Genomic DNA, 19,137 nt, shown 5'->3' with positions numbered 1-19,137 from the left:
CAAAAGTGAGTGAAGGCATTTAAAACGATTTCTATTTAATGAATGCATTAACAAATTGAATTAATATATTTGATAAATGCAAATAAATGCTGTTCATTAAACTTTATATTTATCAAAAAATCCTGAAAAATAAAGTGTATCACCATTTCCACACAAAGTATGAAGCAGCAAAATTGTTTTCAACATTGATAATAATCAGAAATGTTTCTTGAGAGTCAAATAAATTTTAATGATTTCTAAAAGATCATGTGATCACTGAAAACTGGAGTAATGAAGAAAATTCTGCTTTGCATCACAGGAATAAAATTACATTTTATAATATATTAAAATTGAATTTTTAATGTTTTTTAACTTTATTTTGATCAAATAAATTCAGCCTTGATGAGCAGAAGATATTTATTTCAAAATCATTGTAAAAAATAATTGTAATGTTTCCAAATTTTTGGCAGGAACTTTAATAATAATGATATTAGTAAATCACTTTGCGTGATTCATTTGAATACTCTCCTCCCATAAATTTTGCGTCTGAAAGGGAAACTTGTGTGCATATTCAATAAGTTCTGGCGCAAAAATAACTGTGTCCACGTCTTTTCAGCTCTTTATTCGTCACTGCACGTCTTTAGTAAATCCTGACAGTACTATTTTAATGCCAAACGACGGTTTGCGCTGGGGCAAGCTGTTAGTGAAACTGGCCCATAGCTGCTAAGTGATAATGATGATTGATTTAATATATCCAATAAAGTACTAATGACGTTCCTGATCTATATGCATTTACAGGCGGAGCTCTCGGCAGGTTTGTACAGAGGAAGTTGAGTGCCCTGCGCTTGTGGGACGATCCATATTTCACAGTCAGGGAGGGGCTTAAAGGGGGCGTGGCTGCCTGTGAACAGTGGGTGGTGGCCTGTGAACACCTGACTGGTCAGGTGTGGAAACGCTACTCACCTCATCTGTGGAGTGGAGAGAAGCACCGCCCACAGGGGCTGCAGAGCCTCGCCCAGCGATTGGAGGAGGTCAGACTGATGCCTGTCAATCATCTCATGCAGTATAACCTAGTGCATTACCTCATGAGGTGTGTGTGTGTTGTAGGTGCTGCAGGTTCGATCTGAGTGTGAGAAACTGCAGCGGTTGTTATCTGGAGGGAAGCTGCAGATTTCTGCCGCACGTGTGTATCAACCTTTCACAGGACTCAACCCCATACACTACAACCCTTATACTGAGGTACACGAATGCACAGAATCTTCACTATTATATTGAATATTTGATATGTCACTCAGCTGTATCACTGTAAATCTGTGTTCAGCCCTTATGGAGAGCTGCAGTGTCTCAGTTCGATCGACTCATCGCTCCAGCAGAACAGGAAGCAGCTGGAAAGCTCAAGACCTTCATAATAGATGCACAGGACAGTCCACAGCAGGTACACACACTCACACTAGTCTTGTTTATCCAGACATTTGACTTTTTGTCCTTATCACTGCTTATTCTAGCCAAGAGCCACCCACTTAGACGGGAAGAGACCATCTTGACTGAGAGCGGGTGAATAGCTGATACAAAAAAATAGACAAAATAAGTAAAAAATTATAGACAAAACATGGAGATACACTACCTTTCAAAAGTTTAGGGCCCAGTAAGACTTTTTAAGGAAATTAACACTTTTATTCATCAAGGACGCATAAAATTGATCAAAAGTGGCAGTAAAAATTCCAAATAAATGCTGTTCTTCTCTATTTTCTAATCATCAAAGAATCCTGTAAATTCTGTAAAATCACAGTTTCCACAAATGTTTCTTGAGCAGCGAATCGGCATATTAGAAGGATTTCGGAAGGATCATGTGACACTGAAGACTTTGATCACAGGAATAAATTTGAACATATTTTCACATAGAAAACAGTCATTTTAAATTGTAATAATATTTCACAATATTACTGTTTTTACTGTATTTTTAATCAAATGCATGGTGAGCATAAGAAGTTTTTTTCAAAAACAATAAAAAATCTTAATGACTCCAAACTTGTGAATGGTAATGTATTAATAGATATACATAAATATTCGGTTGTTTACCAGCATCTTGACTCATGCAGTTGCATAATTGCAAATCTTCCAGTTAGATATAAGCATGCCGCTTTGCTAAAGCTCTTTCAGTTTTCATGTGCAGTGTGCATCAGGCTGTCTGTGTGTGTGATGTTTGTGGCTGAGAGCAGATGAACTCTCAGACATACAGATGCGCGCACAGCTGTATACTGTTGTTGTCTTGTCTTCGTTTCAGCTGCTGCAGGTGTTTCAGAAACACAGAGATCTGATCAAACGACCCACCATCAGCAAGGAACTACAGCCCGAGAGAGAAACGCTCCTCACACGACTGCTGGACTACAACAAGGGTCAGATCACACACACTGAGCAATACAACACAGATTCACTTCCTCGCTCACTACTGTCTACACAGGCAACATCCCAACTCAAACAAACCTCATAAACCACTGATTTGAAATGCTCAAATATATGTGACCCTGGACGACAAAACCAGTCTTAAGTGTCAATCTTTCGAAATTGAGATCTATACATCATCCGAATAAAAGCCGAATAAATAAGCTTTCCATTGATGTATGGTTTGTTAGGATCGGACAATATTTGGCTGAGATACAACTATTTGAAAATCTGGAATCTGAGGGTGCAAAAAAATCAAAATATTGAGAAAAACACCTTTAAAGTTGTCCAAATGAAGTTCTTAGCAATGCATATTACTAATCAAAAATTAAGTTTTGATACATTTACGGTAAGAAATTTACAAAATATCTTCATGGAACATGACCTTTACTTAATATCCTAATGATTTTTGGCATAAAAGAAAAATGGATAATTTTGACCCATACAATGTATTTTTGGCTATTGCTACAAATATACCCCAGTGACTTAAGACTGGTTTTGTGCTCCAGGGTCACATATGAGATATTTTAAAAGTCATAATGTCCACATTCTGAAGAGTATTTCATGCCAGCGGTGTTGTTGTTGTGCAGGACTGCAGGTGGATTTTGAGAGCCGTTGTCACGGTGCTCCAGGAGAGAAAACCGGCCCTCTAGCGGGACGAAACCTTCCTGAAGTCGTCAACAATATTGTGTGGGTCAGACAGCTGCTGCTTAAGGTGCAGACACACAGATGAATGAACTCATAAACTCATATTAATTTACAGACAGCATTTAAAGAGCAAGTCATATGGGTTTTCAAGAAAAATGTTTTGCAGTTTGTAACGTAGCTATCCTTTAATGTAAACAGTCTGCAAAGTTGTTAATCAAAAAGTGCATGATAAATAAATATAATGTCTCTCAAATGAAAGAGTTGACTCTTGAACCGCTTTAAAGTGCCCCTATTATGGGTTATGAAAGGTTCATATTTTGGTTTTGGGAGTCCCCAACAACAGGTTGACATGCATGCAAGGTCAAAAACACTTTCATTGTCTCATAATATGCATTTATTTTTACCTTACTTGCTCAACGACTCCCAAACGATTCGCTCAACGATTAATTTTTCCAAACCCCTCCTTTGCTTGACGCTAATCTGCGGTGATTGGTCCGATTGGTCTCATTTTCATTTCATCTCGCCTGTAATGCCTGATAAAGCAGCGTTACCGGGGAAACTGCTATTTTTTACCGCAGCAAAAGCAGCACCTAGTGGCAAAAAATGAATTTGCATTTTCATTCAGACCAACGCGAAAAGAACAACTAGTGGGCGGGCAATATGCTAGCGTCAACACGGCTTTGGATTCGTTTTAAAAACGACTCGCTTCAATGATTCAGAGTCGACTCTTTCTTTTGAGAGACAATAACTTTATACACGGTGCACTTTCAGATTTAAAACTTTGCAGGATGTTTTCATTCACTTAGAGCTGTGTTACACACTGCATGAAAGCTCATTTTCAAAAATCCATAATAGGGGCACTTTAACGAGTCGTCATATTTTCGAATATTCTGCCTGTAGTTCTGATAATTCACTGTGAACCCACTATTTCCTAAGAATGTGTCAATTAATGTAGACTGTCATTGTTCTAATTACTTCATTTAATAATAATGTAGACATATTTTGGTTTACAAACTTGTTTTTGTATTGTTTCATTAGTTAGTCACGTTAGCACTTGGCTAACATATCCACCATTATTGTTTTGTTAAATGTTTACAGTTTAGCAGCTAAAGTTTAGCTGTGGGCATGATTCGCTTGCAAAAGTGTTAAACAAAATGTTTTTAATGCCATTATTTTAAGAACGGATTGGAGCACTATATTATTGTTTTATGTAAAGGTACATGCTTTGGCAATGGTAGCTCTCGCTAACTTCTGTACCAATCACAATAGACTTGGCCAGCTGACCAATCAGAGCAGAATAGGCTTATGGAAAGGAGGGGTTTACAGACCTTAAGCTCACAACTGCTTCGAACAAATCATTTTGAAATCATTGACAAATGACTGTAATATTAAATGTATATTCTGAGAAAATGTCAATGTTTTCTGACCTTAGATGCATTTAAACCTGTTTTAGGGTACTCCAACACAATATTAGAACACTTTAAAAATCCATATGACATATGCTTTTTAAATGAACCATTTGAAAGAACATTGAAAGTGGTGAAGAACTTGAATTGGTCAGTAGTTATAGCAGCTGAAGTATGTGTGTGTAGGTGGAGGACTCTCTAAAGATGGCAGACGCGTTGCTCTCTGATCTTCCTGGGTTTCGGCCGCTGGTCCGGTTCTGTGATGAACTGCAGGAGCAGATGAGATTGTACGAACAAGAGCAGTTTGAAGACTGGACCAGAGAGCTGCTGTCAGGACTCTCCGATCCCAAATCTGGAATCAGGTTAACACACACGCACAAAACATGATGACATACTTTTAAGGGCATCCCATAGACTTCCATTGCTCTAACCTAAGTCAACTCTCCATTTTTATAGACCCCTGTTGGTATTTTAAAATTTTATTTAATATGATATATTGTGCAATATTGCAACTTTTTATTCAACATTAATAAATTCACACAGGGTCGAAAATTTCATTGGTGAGAAAAAAACGCAAGTCACATCATTGTTTTGGTCATATTTTATTATTACATTTAGAAACAAAACATTCACAAATATTCTAAAAACTATAAACATGTATTTTTGCTCCTTACATTCTGTGACAAATTCTTTAAATTTAGCAGTTTTCAGAACAGGGTCATTATTATTAACTAAAACCATAAAAAAAAAATGCTACTTGAAATTTAAAAAAAATTAACTGAAATAAAATAAAGTATCAAATAACTTTATTTCAGCTTTTTGCCTAGACAACATTTCTCAGTTTTGTTTCATTTAAGTACTAAAATAACTAAAATTGATTAAACTAAAGCTAATAAATAAAATTAATACATACTATATTGACAATTTAAAAAAAAAGACAATTAAAATTGACAAAAACACAGAATTACTAAAATTAAAGTTAAAACATTATTTATTCTTTAAAAATTTTTAATTCAAAATGTTAACAAAAGCTATCATATGCTAGTGAAAAATAACACTGATTCAGAACAAAACATGAATTAAAAAAAAGAATAATACAGTAAGCATAAATCTAACATAATTTATTTGAACATTCGTTATAAACACTCCAAGCCTAAACTAATACAAATGTGTGTTTTGCATGCTTGATTATTAACTGCATTATAAGTCGCTTTGGAATATAAGTCACAGCACATTTCAGATGATATAAAAATGTGACTTGTATTCTGGAAATATGGCACATCTCTTAAAAACTTTCATAATAAGTATTGTGAAAAGCGTGTCTGCTATTTTTTTACTAAGCGTTCGTTTACTGTGATATGTTGGTTGAAGTTTCTTTGTCAAGGTCTATTGACGCGTGAGCATCACCACAGATCTGTCCTGTACGTGTGTAGTTTGCAGTCCAGTAATCGCGTCATGGAGTTGGATCACATGGATGGTAAGCTGAAGATCCAGTACTCGGACCGGCTGGTGAGTTTACTCAGAGAGGTGCGGCAGCTCTCTGCTCTGGGCTTCACCATCCCCGCCAAGATCCAGCAGGCCACAAACACCGCTGACAAGTTCTACAGACAGGCCATCATCCTCAAACAGGTGTGTGAACACACGCATACATGCGGAGAGTAACTACCTAAAGTAGCAGCATGACTACTAACTGAAATACATTTTTAAGTATGGTGACATTTCTAAACAATATTCTATTCTAGAGTGTTCTCTCTTTCAGGTAGCATTAGGAAGTTAGATTCATTTTTGTGAATCAGTTTTATTCAGATCAATGAAATGAATCACTGAGTCAACAATCAATATAATTCACACAAAATAAATACTGATCAGATTTTTTCTAAGTCAGTTATACAATCTGATGAAGTTAATAACTATTGTAGCTAGTTAACTTTTTGTCAAAACTTGACTGTAGTTTAACAACTTTACATTTTTATTAGCCTGTAGTTTAGCAAACTAAAGTAGTTTCCGCCATACTGTATTTTTAAATCAAATTTTGCATTACATCAAAGCAATATTGTATGTAGACATGTGTTGCGTGTGTGTTTAACAGGTGGCTCATTTCTACAACACCATCGATCAGCAGATGATCCCTTCTCAACGACCCATGATGCTCGGCTGTGCTCTGGCCTTTGAACAGGTCATCAAGGTAACTCTTCTGTCCTACTGCTGTGAAACTGTATTTTACAGTATTTTACACAGATACACTACCGTTCAAAAATTTGGGGTAGGTAAGATTTTAATGTTTTTGAAAAAAGCCTCTTCTGCTCACTATGACATTTATTTGATCAAATATACAGTAAAATCAGTAACATTGTGAAAATTTTTTACAATTCAAAATAACTTTTCTATTTGAATATACTGTATGTAAAAATGTAATTGATTGCTGTGATGCGCAGCTGAATTTTCAGCATAATTACTCCAGTCTTCAGTGTCACATGATCTCTCAGAAATCATTCTAATATGTTGATTTGCTGCTCAATAAACATTTCTGATTATTATCAATGCTGAAAACAGTTGTGCTTTTTCATATTTTTGTGAAAATAATGATGCTTTTTATTTTTCAGAATACTTTGATAAATAGAAATTTCAAAAGAACAGCATTTATTTGAAATAGAAATCTTTCATAACATTATAAGTGTCTTTGCTGTCACTTTTGATCAATTTAATGTGTCCTTACTGAATAAAAGTAATACTAACTACTTTCAAATCAAAAAATTCACTCTCGCAATGTTTTGAATGTCATAGTATAATAAACTGGTCACTTGGTCACATAAAGACTTCATCTGTTTGTTGTATGATATTTGTTTTACAGCAGAATCCACGGTCTCAATCTCAAGATGAAAGCGGAAAACTCCAGATCACATGGGAGAATCCTAAAGAGCTGGAGCAGTACATCAGTAAACTGCAGAGCGCCGCAGAGAGACTCTCCACAGAGAACCGCAAACTCAGGAAGTGGCACTCCGACTTCACCGACAAGGTGATATTCCTCTTTGCTCTTCCTCAGACCTTCAACCTGACACCTTGTTCTGACTTGACCGTTCGGAGGGTCAAGACACGAATTCAGATTAACATGGAAGAGCCAAAGTGTGTATGTGTTTTATAGGTGGTGAGTATGATGGGAGTGGATCTCCTGCGTCAGCAGCAGAGATGGAAAGATGGTCTTCAGGATCTCAGGACTGGATTTGCCACACTAGAGTCTCAGGTGATCATAATTCTTCTTATCTGCACAAATACTGCACAGCGGCTCTGTTTACAGTAAACGCTACTCCACACAAACTCATCTCTGCATCTGCTTTGAGTTCGGGTCACTTGTGATATGTATTTGGGAACATGACTTGCACCAACCATGGTTTGATGTTTGATAATGAAGAAATTAAGACAGCAGAAATATTGTAATTTTACAGTTGTACTGTAAAAAAAAAAAAAAAAAAAAACATTTTTCTTAAATACTTGATTTTTTAAAGTGAATTTATTTAATATTTTGTTTATCAACAAAAAATAATAATAATTATTATTATTACATTTAATTTTATCAGAAAAATTACAACATTCTTACTACAGTGGAACCTCATGTGCCTTCTTAGATGGCACAGTTTTGTCCCAGGGTGCTTAAAAATGCTGTCTTGTGGGCAGTTCACTGGGCTTTGACACAGTCAGTGTTTCTATCAGCATCCTTAAACATGTCTGTGTGTGTGTGTTTGTGTGTGTGTGTGTGTGTGTGTGTGTACTTTCAGGGGATTCGTGTAGGAGACATGAGGGCCTGGCGTCAGCACTGGAACCATCAGCTGTATAAAGCTCTGGAGCATCAGTATCAGGTGGGACTGGAGGCCCTCAACAAGAACCTGCCAGAGATTAACATCGACATCATCTTCAAGTAAGAGCCCCACTACTCTTGGTGTGTTTTAAAGGAACAGTTGACTCAAAAACCCATACAAACATTTACTCATGTTCATTTTATGAACAAACTATTGCTTAATGTCTTGCGTTTCTCCAGGCAGGGGCGGCTGCAGTTCCGTCCTGCGTTTGAGGAGGTCAGAGCAAAGTACTACCGCGAGATGAAAAGGTTCATCTGCATCCCGAACCAGTTTAAGGGTGTGAGCGAGACGGGAGAGGAGCCCGTATTCACCTGCATGATCGAACGCAACGCCAGTGGCTTCCTGACCCTCTTCAGCAAAGCCGAACAGCTCTTCAGTCGACTCACACACGTGCTGGACAAGTTTAAGGTACCGCTGGCTGCGTTCCAAACCCTAGTGAGCTGCCTAAGTAGGTAACGTCACAGATGCACCAGTAAGAAGGCTTTATAGTACTGCCAAATTTAGCTTCCTTTCAAGATGCCAAAATAACATTGAATGTTCAAAAGTTTTTATTCAGAAAGATTTTTGTTTTTGAATTTTTTTTTTATACTTTTATTCAGTTAAGACACATTAAATTGATCAAAAGTGACAGTAAAGACATTTATAATGTTATCTGAGCAGCAAATCAGCACATTAGAATGATTTCTGAAGGATCATGTGACACTGAAGACTGGAGTAACGATGCTGAAAATTCAGCTGCGCATAACAGCAATAAATTAGATTTTACAATATATTCACATAGTAAACAGTTACTTTAAATGAAATTTTAATAGTTCACAATATTTCACAATATTACTGCTTTTACTGCATTTTTGATCAAATAATGCAACCTGAGCAGAAATTCTATCTATCTATCTATCTATCTATCTATCTATCTATCTATCTATCTATCTATCTATCTATCTATCTATCTGTCTATCTGTCTATCTGTCTGTCTGTCTGTCTGTCTGTCTGTCTGTCTGTCTATCTGTCTGTCTATCTATCTATCTATCTATCTATCTGTCTATCTGTCTATCTGTCTATCTGTCTATCTATCTATCTATCTATCTATCTATCTATCTATCTATCTATCTATCTATCTATCTGTCTATCTGTCTATCTATCTATCTATCTATCTATCTATCTATCTATCTATCTATCTATCTATCTATCTGTCTATCTATCTGTCTATCTATCTATCTATCTATCTATCTATCTATCTATCTATCTATCTATCTATCTATCTATCTATCTATCTTCACGGTGGATTCCAGTTATATTAGAATATTAGAACACAAAGGGAATTTCAGCACGTAAAGGTCATGAACTGAGGTCATTGTACAGTGCTGTTCTAGAAAACACCGTAAACACCCACCCACGCACTTTACATTACAGACACTAACTGTGGCTTAAAACTGGGCCAACTGCTTACCTAGATGTGTTGAATGCACCAATGCAGTGCAAAAATGCTGTCTAGATATGCAGTTCAATAGATTTTTTTTTTTTTTTAAGATGAATCCAGTGTAAATCTCTGTTTATTACTAATGAATTTTCATTCTTGAAATGCCGTCTACTTTCAATTGTGGTTTAGAAAACACTTGTCAAAGGTTGTTCTTGTGCCGCTTTGATATGATCATGGGGAATCCCGGCCCACTCGCACACAAACTCACTTCTGATTTCTGCCGCCCACACAGAGGGGAAACGAGCCAAACGCTTCCTCTTTAGCAGTGAGACTGGGAAACCTCATACAAGCCGCTCCGTCTCAGATCTGCGTATCTGTTCACAGCAGATGTCCGATCATTGGGCAGGTGCTGCTTTAATTAGCCGTGTAAAACTCTCTGTATGCTGATGATGATCCGTCATCATTCTTTCATTAACTCTCACGCTCTACAAGTCAGAAAAGTTGCCTACTGTATGCAAATACACCCTAGAGTTTCTAATGAGTGTGCTCTTTCCAAATCTGAAATGACAGCTCGGCGTTTTGCTCATTTCATCACTTCATGAGAAAGAGACCTAATAAAAGCTTTTGTAGAAAGGTAGAATTGAAGTGGTTTATTTCAGTTTTGCTGGATTGGAGTTTTTTTATGTAGCTAATAACAGAAGGGAAGCTTTGCAACCTAAGATTTCCAGCATGTGCCAAAATAGCACGTAATCAGCACATAATTTATTCATGAGTTTAGTGTCTGTATGAATGGGTTTCTTCAACTTTAGAACCTCTAGAAAATAAACTCCTTTTAAGGGACTGGTTTACTTCAGTACCAAAGTGATTTATTGCACTAAAGTATGACCTTAAATTACCTTAAAATCAATCTTTGAAATGCTTGCATGTCAGCAGAATTTATGAAATATGCGGGTCAAACAATATGCAAAAATGACATCAGCTGAATAGGAAAATTGACACTATAATTTTTTTAATGTGATGGTTTTATGCTCTTTGGAGCAGTGTTATTGTTTAGTATTGTGACTAAAACTACTAAACAGTGGTTTAATAATAAAATAAAATATTAGGTGAAAAGATTTTTAAAAAATGAAACATGTTGCCTCTGCAGTTAACTGAAATAAAACAAGCATAATTTGAAGTGCTAAATTTACTAAAACTAAAATACAAAAAAAACAAAACACTAATTAGTAAAAAAAAAAAAAAAATTACTCAAACTTAAACTAGAATTAAATTGAAAACTGAACATTTTAAAATAAAATCTAATTAAAATATGAATTATATTAATAATAGTATAGAAGTAATACTATTTTTGTTGTGAGTCCATATTAAACATTGTCTGGGTTGTATTGCTTTTGTTCATTTGAGTAGCTTCTACCAAACAACAGGAAATTGCAGTAGAGTTTGTTTGCAAAGCATGACCTTTGACATTAAGAACAAAAGATATGGGAAGCATTTTCTGCTCCTTTTTTAAGTTGAACAGCCTGTTTATTTAGCTGAATTATTTAGACACGTTACTATTAAGCATTTCTCTAAAATATTTTTCCTTGACGTCCACAACAAACCTGTTAAGACCTACGGTTAATGGATTTCATTTTTAATGTAGCACATAACAAAATCCATGATGAATTTATGCATGTGAACTATAACATCAAGTTTCCTGAGATGTTTGCATGCTTGATTATTTGATGTCCTTTATAAATCTACATCCCTGTGTGTCTGTGTTCAGGACTGGGTGGTTCTGGGGCAGGTGGATGTGGATGCTCTGGTGGAGAAACATCTGCACAGTGTACAGGACTGGGAGAGGAACTTCAAAGCTCTCAAAGCCAAAGGAAAAGAGGCCGAGCGGCTGCCCAGGTATCTGCCTGTGTGTGTGTGTGTGTGATTATATTTGCTGTGTGTTTGAGAACTTGTGCTGTATTTAAGGGGGCTGTGTGTGTGTGTGTGTGTGTGTGTGTGCAGCTCAGAAAAGGTCGACTGCATCACGGTGAACTGTGAACCCGTCAGAATGGCCGTGGACGATCTCATCCAGAGGCTGTTTGACGCTCTGCTGACGTCCCTCAGGAGATCCATCCAGGGTGAGATCAGATGTTCAGCACACACTGTACATTTATAAGACTACACGTTATTATTTTTTTCGTTTCAATACTGTTTATAATCTTGTGATTAAATTACAGGAAAATGTGGAAAGGGTTTATAAGTTTACATTGAAGTACTAAAATTTAAAAAATAAATAAATAAAGCAAAATATTTTTAATTACTAAAATTATTTTTAATGATTATTTTTTAAATATTAAACAAACCAAAAATTAATACAAATGACAAAACCACGTAACATAATAAAAACTAAAACAAATAAAAAAGCGAACTATTAAGAAAATTAAAAAAAAAACAATAAAAATGATAAAAGCACATAAAAATAAAACGAACAAAAAATAAAAATAAATGCTACAAATAAATACAGTGTTAAAAAGAAATATTTAAAAAATAGGCACATAACAAAATTACTAAAATAAAACAAATAAAATAAAGCTATATAGAAATAATTAAAAAGAACTAAAAAATGGAAAGCACAACAAAATTACAAAAACTAAAAATGAAGTTAAATAAAAAAATAAGTAAAACCAATAAAAATGACAGGCTAAAAGTTGCTAAAATGCTAAAAGCACATAAAAATAGCTTTAACTATATTGCTTTAAAATATTAAAATATTAACAAAATATTAAAAATCTCTAAATTTAAGTATAAAAAGAAAAGCTAATTCAAAATATTAATAAATGCTATAATAGTCTGTAAATAATACTAATTAACACTGATCCTAACGGGCACGTTCTGTGACAGACAGGTCTTTCCGGTGGTGTTCAGGAGATCAGATGGTGTAACACTGACCTCTGCTGGTCGCATATGCACTGTGTGTTTATTACCTAATTAATACTGCTCTCCTGTGTGTGTGTGTGTGTGTGTGTGTGTGTGTGCAGGTCACATTCAGGTGATAGACTCTTTCGTGAGCAGTGCGATGGAGACGTTGTCCTTGCGTCCTGAGAGCATTGATGAGATCGGAGAGGTCAATGCCAAACACAGCCAATTACAGACCCAGAAACCCGAGGTACATCACCATCAACACCATCATTCCGTTCACTGTCGAATGGGAAATGTTCTCCTTCATGTAAACAAGTATCATGTAGCCAGATTCATGGTGCAGCTTATTCTAGCTAAGAACATCTGTGAATGTAAATGTGGCACGGCAGCACGTAAAGAGAATTTGATTGTGCTAAAGTGTGGTGTAAATGCTGTGTGACGTCGTGTGCAGATACTACCTCAGTTCCAGCAGGCGGAGGAGAAGAACAGGCTGTTGCGCTCTGTGGCGGGTGGAGGACTGGACACCATCAGCTCCCTGAGAGCCAAATGGGACAAATTTGAGCTCATGATGGAGAGTCATCAGCTCATGATTAAAGAACAGGTACAGATACACACACTAATGCATACACGCAACATTATTCTGATTTTCCTCAATAACCAGAGGAATTTTGCAACATATTTGTAATTCATGTGTGCATCTTTGCCTACAATATGTCATAAACTTATTTTATTTCGTTTCACATTTTCATTTAGCCAAACTACTTATATCACTAAAACGGAAATGAAAATGAATAAATAAATAAAAGACATTTAAAAAAAAAAGAGCAAAACAGAATTACTAAAACCTTAAAATTCAAATGAAAATGGAAAATATAAAAATAAATTTCCCAAAATAACCTGTAGAAATTTGCAAATATATTTGTCTTTTTTTATTTTATTTTATACAACACTGTTTCATGTGTGTCTTTACTTACAAAATGTCATGAACCAGTGTTATCATTAACTAAAACTAAAAATGTTTTAAAAAACGATGTTAATTAAAATAAAATGAACATTAACAGAAATAAAATATTATTTATTCATTTCAAGGCAAAATGTCAATTCCAAATATTTTATGTAGTTAAAGTACTTAAATTACTCATTAAAATGAATAAAAAAACAAGCACAATAAAATTACTAAAACTTTAAAATGAAAATGTTTATAATTAGTTTATAAAATATTTAATAGTTGAATTTGTATGTAAATTACTAAAACTAAAACGGAAATAAAAAATTAATAAACCTAAAAAGAAATTTGTTAAAAATAAAACAAAAAAACAACAATAAAAATTACAAAAATAAACAACAAAACTACTAAAACTACTTTAAATTAAAATGTAAAATATGAAAAAAACAAAACTAATTCAAAATATTAAAAAAATACTGTGATAGGATTTGAGCGATACTAAAAAAAAAAACTAGCAGTTAGTCAGTAATTAGACTACACGTATGCATTTCAGTAAGTCAGTCAGTTAGCAACTTCTTCTTAGTGTTTGCATTGCGTGCCCAGCCACAGAACAGGATCTTGTTCAGCCAGGTGTAGAGCCTCGGGTCTGCCGTTGAAATGAGTCAGCGGACACTCATTTAGTCAGTTAACTAAATACAACAGATTCAGAGATTCATTAAAATGTACCTGCTAAAATGAGTCATCAGTTGAGGCATCGTTAGTTGAGCGACATGTTTGTGAAACGCGCACACACACACACACACACACACAATCTCCTCTGTGTCTCTCAGGTGGAGGTGATGAAGGGGAACGTTGAGTCTCAGGTGCAGGTTTACCTGCAGGACCTGCAGAAGTTCAGAGCTCGCTGGGACCAGCTCAAACCCGGGCATGACATCATCGAGTCAGGTGACCATGAGATTCTGCAGCGCTGCGTTCAGAACATCCGCGACAGACGAGCCGAGTTCGACGAGCTGGAGATCACACGCAAAAAACTCATGTGCGTGACTTGACTCCTGTTCTCGCATGCAGAGAAACGCCTGTGGCGTTACCACAGTTAACATGTGTGTTTTGTGTCGCAGGGAGGACTGCGAACACTTTAACCTGAGCCCTCCTGACGTGTCTCTGGCGACCGACACGCTGCGGGATCTGCAGGAGTGTTCAGAGATGTGGGAGCTTTACGAGGAGTTCCAGCAGGGACTGGATGCAAACGCAGAGCAGGACTGGATTTCCTTCAGGTCACAGTCATAGCAATCACACTGAGAACATTTCATTTGATAGACTACTGTCAGAGACACACAAACCCAAAGGTCTTCACTATGAACCGTCAAAATAATTTTAACGAAGAAATTGTGACAGAAATACACTTACTTATATTACTGTTTCACTACAGTAAAATGTACTTCTCAAAGTAATAATAATAATAATAATAATAACAATAATAATTGTAATAATGAGTGTTATTAAATTAATTATGAAATAATTATTAAAATAAAATAATAATAATAAAATATTTAATAATAAAAATAATAAAATGTTTGTTTTAATTTTAATAGTAAATCTGTAATATGCAGCATTTAGTTTGCCAAAAAAAAAAAAAAATTGTTACATTTGATTACATTTGTAAAAGATTAATCAAATCAATAATTTTTTGTTTTTATTTGATTACCGCTGTTTGTGATAGTACATTTGTATTAAATCATAAATCCAGAAAAATTTAAACAGAAAACACAGAATTTCTGGAAAAAAAAAAAAACTAATCATAGGGACCTATTATTATAAAAATGGCAATAAATTATTAAATTGTTAAAGTTGTATGAATTCAGTTGATTAGACCTGCTTTGATTATTAAAATCTAAAGCAAAAAATTCAAATGGATAAAAGAATTTTGGAAAAATAAGACTGAATTTTGAAAAAAGATTTTAAAAAATATAAGACCCTAAATGTAACTTTTAAAATCTTTAATAAATAGATATTAAATGATGTATGAGATTCATGATTTCAATTAATTAGACATGCTTGATAAAATTGAACTAAACATGAAACCGATGAAACTGATTAAAAGAGAAAAACAAGATTAGGGAATAACCACTCACGGTCTGGAACATCAGACGCATCAGGAGGAATTTCTGCAAACGTTCATGGACATTCAGAGTCTTTGTGTTTGAAACACATTCAGCATTCACCCAGGACTGAGACACATGCTGTGTGTTTTCCCTGCAGGAGTAAGACTCACATGTTCGAGGAGTTTCTGTTCACGTGGCACGACCGTCTGAGGAAGCTGGAGGAGCACAGCAGCATGTCTGTCAAACTGCAGAAGGAAGTGGACAGATACAAGGTCTGATGGCTGGATTATTCCAGTTATTCACTAGTATTCTGTGGAAATTCTGTTGCATGTGTGGATGGGTCATGTTTAGGTCATTTGGAGTGTTTGTTATAGTTAACTTAACTAGGCTTGCTTTTTCAGTATTTTTCCAATAACTATATTAAATAGCTACTTTATTATTTAATTTCCCTCTCTAGTAATCTGAATCAGTTTAGTGAATTCATTTGGATGGTTCATTTCAATTAATATAAATAATTATATTAATTGTGTTATTGATAATTATAAAAATAACGTACTTGTTTAGTAAATGTGTATTTTTATATGTATCCGTTTGTTTTTTTGCTTTAAAATATATAATTTTATATATAAAATGTAAAAAAAAAAAGATAATTTTATTTACATAACTTATATTTTTACAAAGAATTTTAATAAAATGAATTATACAAATGAAAAAAAAAATAAAATAAAAAAGAAAGCCTCTACCTGCTGACATATTTGGTCATAACACAAACATGAATAAAGCAGCAAAAATATGTATACATTTTAAACCAGCAAACATAAAACCCAAAATAAGCCACTATATTTGAATATTCATGCTATATATATGTATATGTGTATATATATGTATATATATATATATATATATATATATATATATATATATGTGTGTGTGTGTGTGTGTGTGTGTGTGTGTGTGTGTGTGTGTGTATGTATGTATGTGTATATATATATATATATATATATATATATATATATATATATATATATATATATATATACTCATTCGATATGCATTATTCTATATAAAGTATATCATTTTTATTTATATAATTAATAATTTTTAGAAATATTTTTAATTATATAAATAAATGATAAAAATGAATTAAAATATAGAAATAAAAATAGCTTATTAATAGCTAACAAATTTTTCAAAAGTGTAAATTTGTAGTTAACTACTTAAAATGATTTGACTTATGATTATTGTTCAATTATTGCTACTTTATTAGTTGTATATGGTTGTAGCTGGGCGTAAGACAGGTGTGTTAAGGATGAAGCTGTGTGTTTTAGGCCGTGGTTCCAGTGTTGAAGTACGTGCGAGGTGAGCACCTCTCTCAGGAACACTGGCTGGATCTGTTCCGGCTCGTCTCTCTGCCCAGAGGAACCACACTAGAGAGACTGCAGTTCAGAGACCTGCTGCGAGTGGCCGACAACATCATCGACAAAGCCCTGGAGCTCAAGGTACACACACACACTTACACACACTTCAGGTCATGCTTTACTGTCACGCACTGCAAAAAAATCATTTTTTATTTAGTATTTTGTGTAGTTGTGTATTGTGTTACTCAGTTCAATTGATTCTTTTCCATGTCAAGTTTTTGTCCTTAACAGACGTGACCACACTGCAAAAAATGATTTTCTTAATTAGTATTTTTGTCTTGTTTTTCAGTGCAAATATCTAAACATTCTTAAGTCAAGATACAAGCAAAATTACTAATATACTATTAATAATATACTAAAAATACTAATAAAATATTAAGTATTGTTTTCTGAAGAAGTGAGTTTAAGCTTAAAACAAGAAAAAAATAACTGCCAAAGGGAAAACAAGTTTATATTTTCTTACCCCATTGGCAGATATTTTAAGCATTAACTTAATTTAGATTTTTTTTTTCTTCCAGAAAAGTTTTTTTTTTCATTTATGATTTATTTAATACATTAGTAGTTTAAATAATTAATACAGAATAAAATGGTAACACTTTACAATAAGGTGTCATTTGTTAACATTAGTTAATTTATTAATTAACATGAACGAACAATGAACACTACATTTATTACAGTCTTTATTAATCTTTGTTAATGTTAGTTAATGAAAATACAGTTGTTCATTGTTTATTCATGCTCGTTCACAGTGCATTAACCAATGTTAACAAACAAAACTTGTGATTTCAATAATGCATTAGTAAATGCTGAAATTAACATTAACTAAGATTAATAAATGCTATAGAAGTATTGTTCATTCTTAGTTCATGTTACCTAATGTAGTTAACTAATGTTAACTATTGAACCTTATTATAAAGTATATGTGTGTATTTTGTGTATATTTATTATGTATGTATGTATATATAAATACACACACATACAGTATATATTTAGAAAATATTTACGTCTATATTTACATTAATATAATTTATATTATAAATAAATATATTTAATATATAAACATTAACATATTTTTCTGAAATATATACATGCATGTGTGTGTATTTATATATACATAATAAATAAATATATATATATATATATATATATATATATATATATATATATATGAGTACACATACATATATTATGTAAACAAAAACTTTTATTTTGGATGCGATTAATCATTTGACAGCACTAATTTTTATTATTAATATTATTTTACTATAAATATGTGAGTAGGTAGAGATATTTTAATAATATTACTACTACTAATAATAATATAATATATATTTTTAGTTATATTAAATGTATATTATATTAAATTAAATATATTCTTTACCTCTAGGAATTCATTGAGGGATTTCTGCAAGTGCTCAGAAAATAATTTCTAAGCAAGAAAATACTAAGTAAGAAAATAATTTTTTGCAGTGTGGTTAATCCAAAAGTTAGATTAACATGGAAAAGAAGCATTTGAATTGAATAAACACACTATTTAGTCTGTTTATGAACTCTACTGGCGTTTTTCTGCAGCTTGTCCCCTTAAACATGATCTAGGTCATAAACACTCACATGAATGTTTTCAGGATCTGAACAGTCGCGCTCAGGCCGAGGTCACCATCCGCGAGGCCCTGCGGGAGCTGGAGCTGTGGGGCGCCGGCGCATGCTTCACCCTGACCGACTACACGGACAGTCAGGGCGGCTCTCTGCGCGTCATCAAGGACTGGAGGGACATGGTCAACCAGGTGGGCGACAACCGCTGCCTGCTGCAGTCGCTCAAAGACTCGCCCTATTACCTGCGCTTCCAGGACAAAGTGTCGCTGTGGGAAACCCGGCTGGCTGACCTCGACGAGTACCTCCAGAACCTCAACACTATCCAGAGGAAGTGGGTCTACCTCGAGCCCATATTTGGGCGTGGGGCATTGCCACGGGAACAGGCACGCTTTCAGAGGGTGGACCAGGATTTCAGGTGAGCGGGGAGGGGATGC

At 34.3% G+C, this 19,137-nt stretch overlaps 1 protein-coding gene across 3 annotated transcripts in view; it reads left to right on the top strand.

Moving 5' to 3' along the window:
- dync2h1 (dynein cytoplasmic 2 heavy chain 1) overlaps positions 1-19,137 on the top strand; it is a 97,230-nt gene that overhangs the window by 8,475 nt on the left and 69,618 nt on the right. For 2 of the 3 annotated variants that reach the window (XM_058799774.1, XM_058799773.1), the window contains exons 7-27: positions 778-1,010; positions 1,087-1,218; positions 1,301-1,414; positions 2,264-2,375; positions 3,012-3,136; positions 4,662-4,837; positions 5,909-6,104; positions 6,565-6,660; positions 7,327-7,491; positions 7,618-7,716; positions 8,249-8,388; positions 8,509-8,737; positions 11,515-11,642; positions 11,748-11,863; positions 12,764-12,891; positions 13,096-13,245; positions 14,421-14,626; positions 14,709-14,864; positions 15,850-15,964; positions 17,021-17,191; positions 18,736-19,118. In XM_058799774.1, the coding sequence (XP_058655757.1) occupies positions 778-1,010; positions 1,087-1,218; positions 1,301-1,414; positions 2,264-2,375; positions 3,012-3,136; positions 4,662-4,837; positions 5,909-6,104; positions 6,565-6,660; positions 7,327-7,491; positions 7,618-7,716; positions 8,249-8,388; positions 8,509-8,737; positions 11,515-11,642; positions 11,748-11,863; positions 12,764-12,891; positions 13,096-13,245; positions 14,421-14,626; positions 14,709-14,864; positions 15,850-15,964; positions 17,021-17,191; positions 18,736-19,118 (3,370 nt within the window). The remainder of the gene's footprint in view (positions 1-777; positions 1,011-1,086; positions 1,219-1,300; positions 1,415-2,263; positions 2,376-3,011; positions 3,137-4,661; positions 4,838-5,908; positions 6,105-6,564; positions 6,661-7,326; positions 7,492-7,617; positions 7,717-8,248; positions 8,389-8,508; positions 8,738-11,514; positions 11,643-11,747; positions 11,864-12,763; positions 12,892-13,095; positions 13,246-14,420; positions 14,627-14,708; positions 14,865-15,849; positions 15,965-17,020; positions 17,192-18,735; positions 19,119-19,137) is intronic. The other variant, XM_058799775.1, reaches the window with a different exon arrangement.

Source organism: Onychostoma macrolepis, chromosome 15 (genome assembly GCF_012432095.1).
Source record: "Onychostoma macrolepis isolate SWU-2019 chromosome 15, ASM1243209v1, whole genome shotgun sequence".
Lineage (NCBI taxonomy): Eukaryota > Metazoa > Chordata > Actinopteri > Cypriniformes > Cyprinidae > Onychostoma > Onychostoma macrolepis.
The sequence above is the reverse complement of the archived record's forward strand: the minus strand, read 5'-3'. Positions and strand labels throughout refer to the sequence as shown.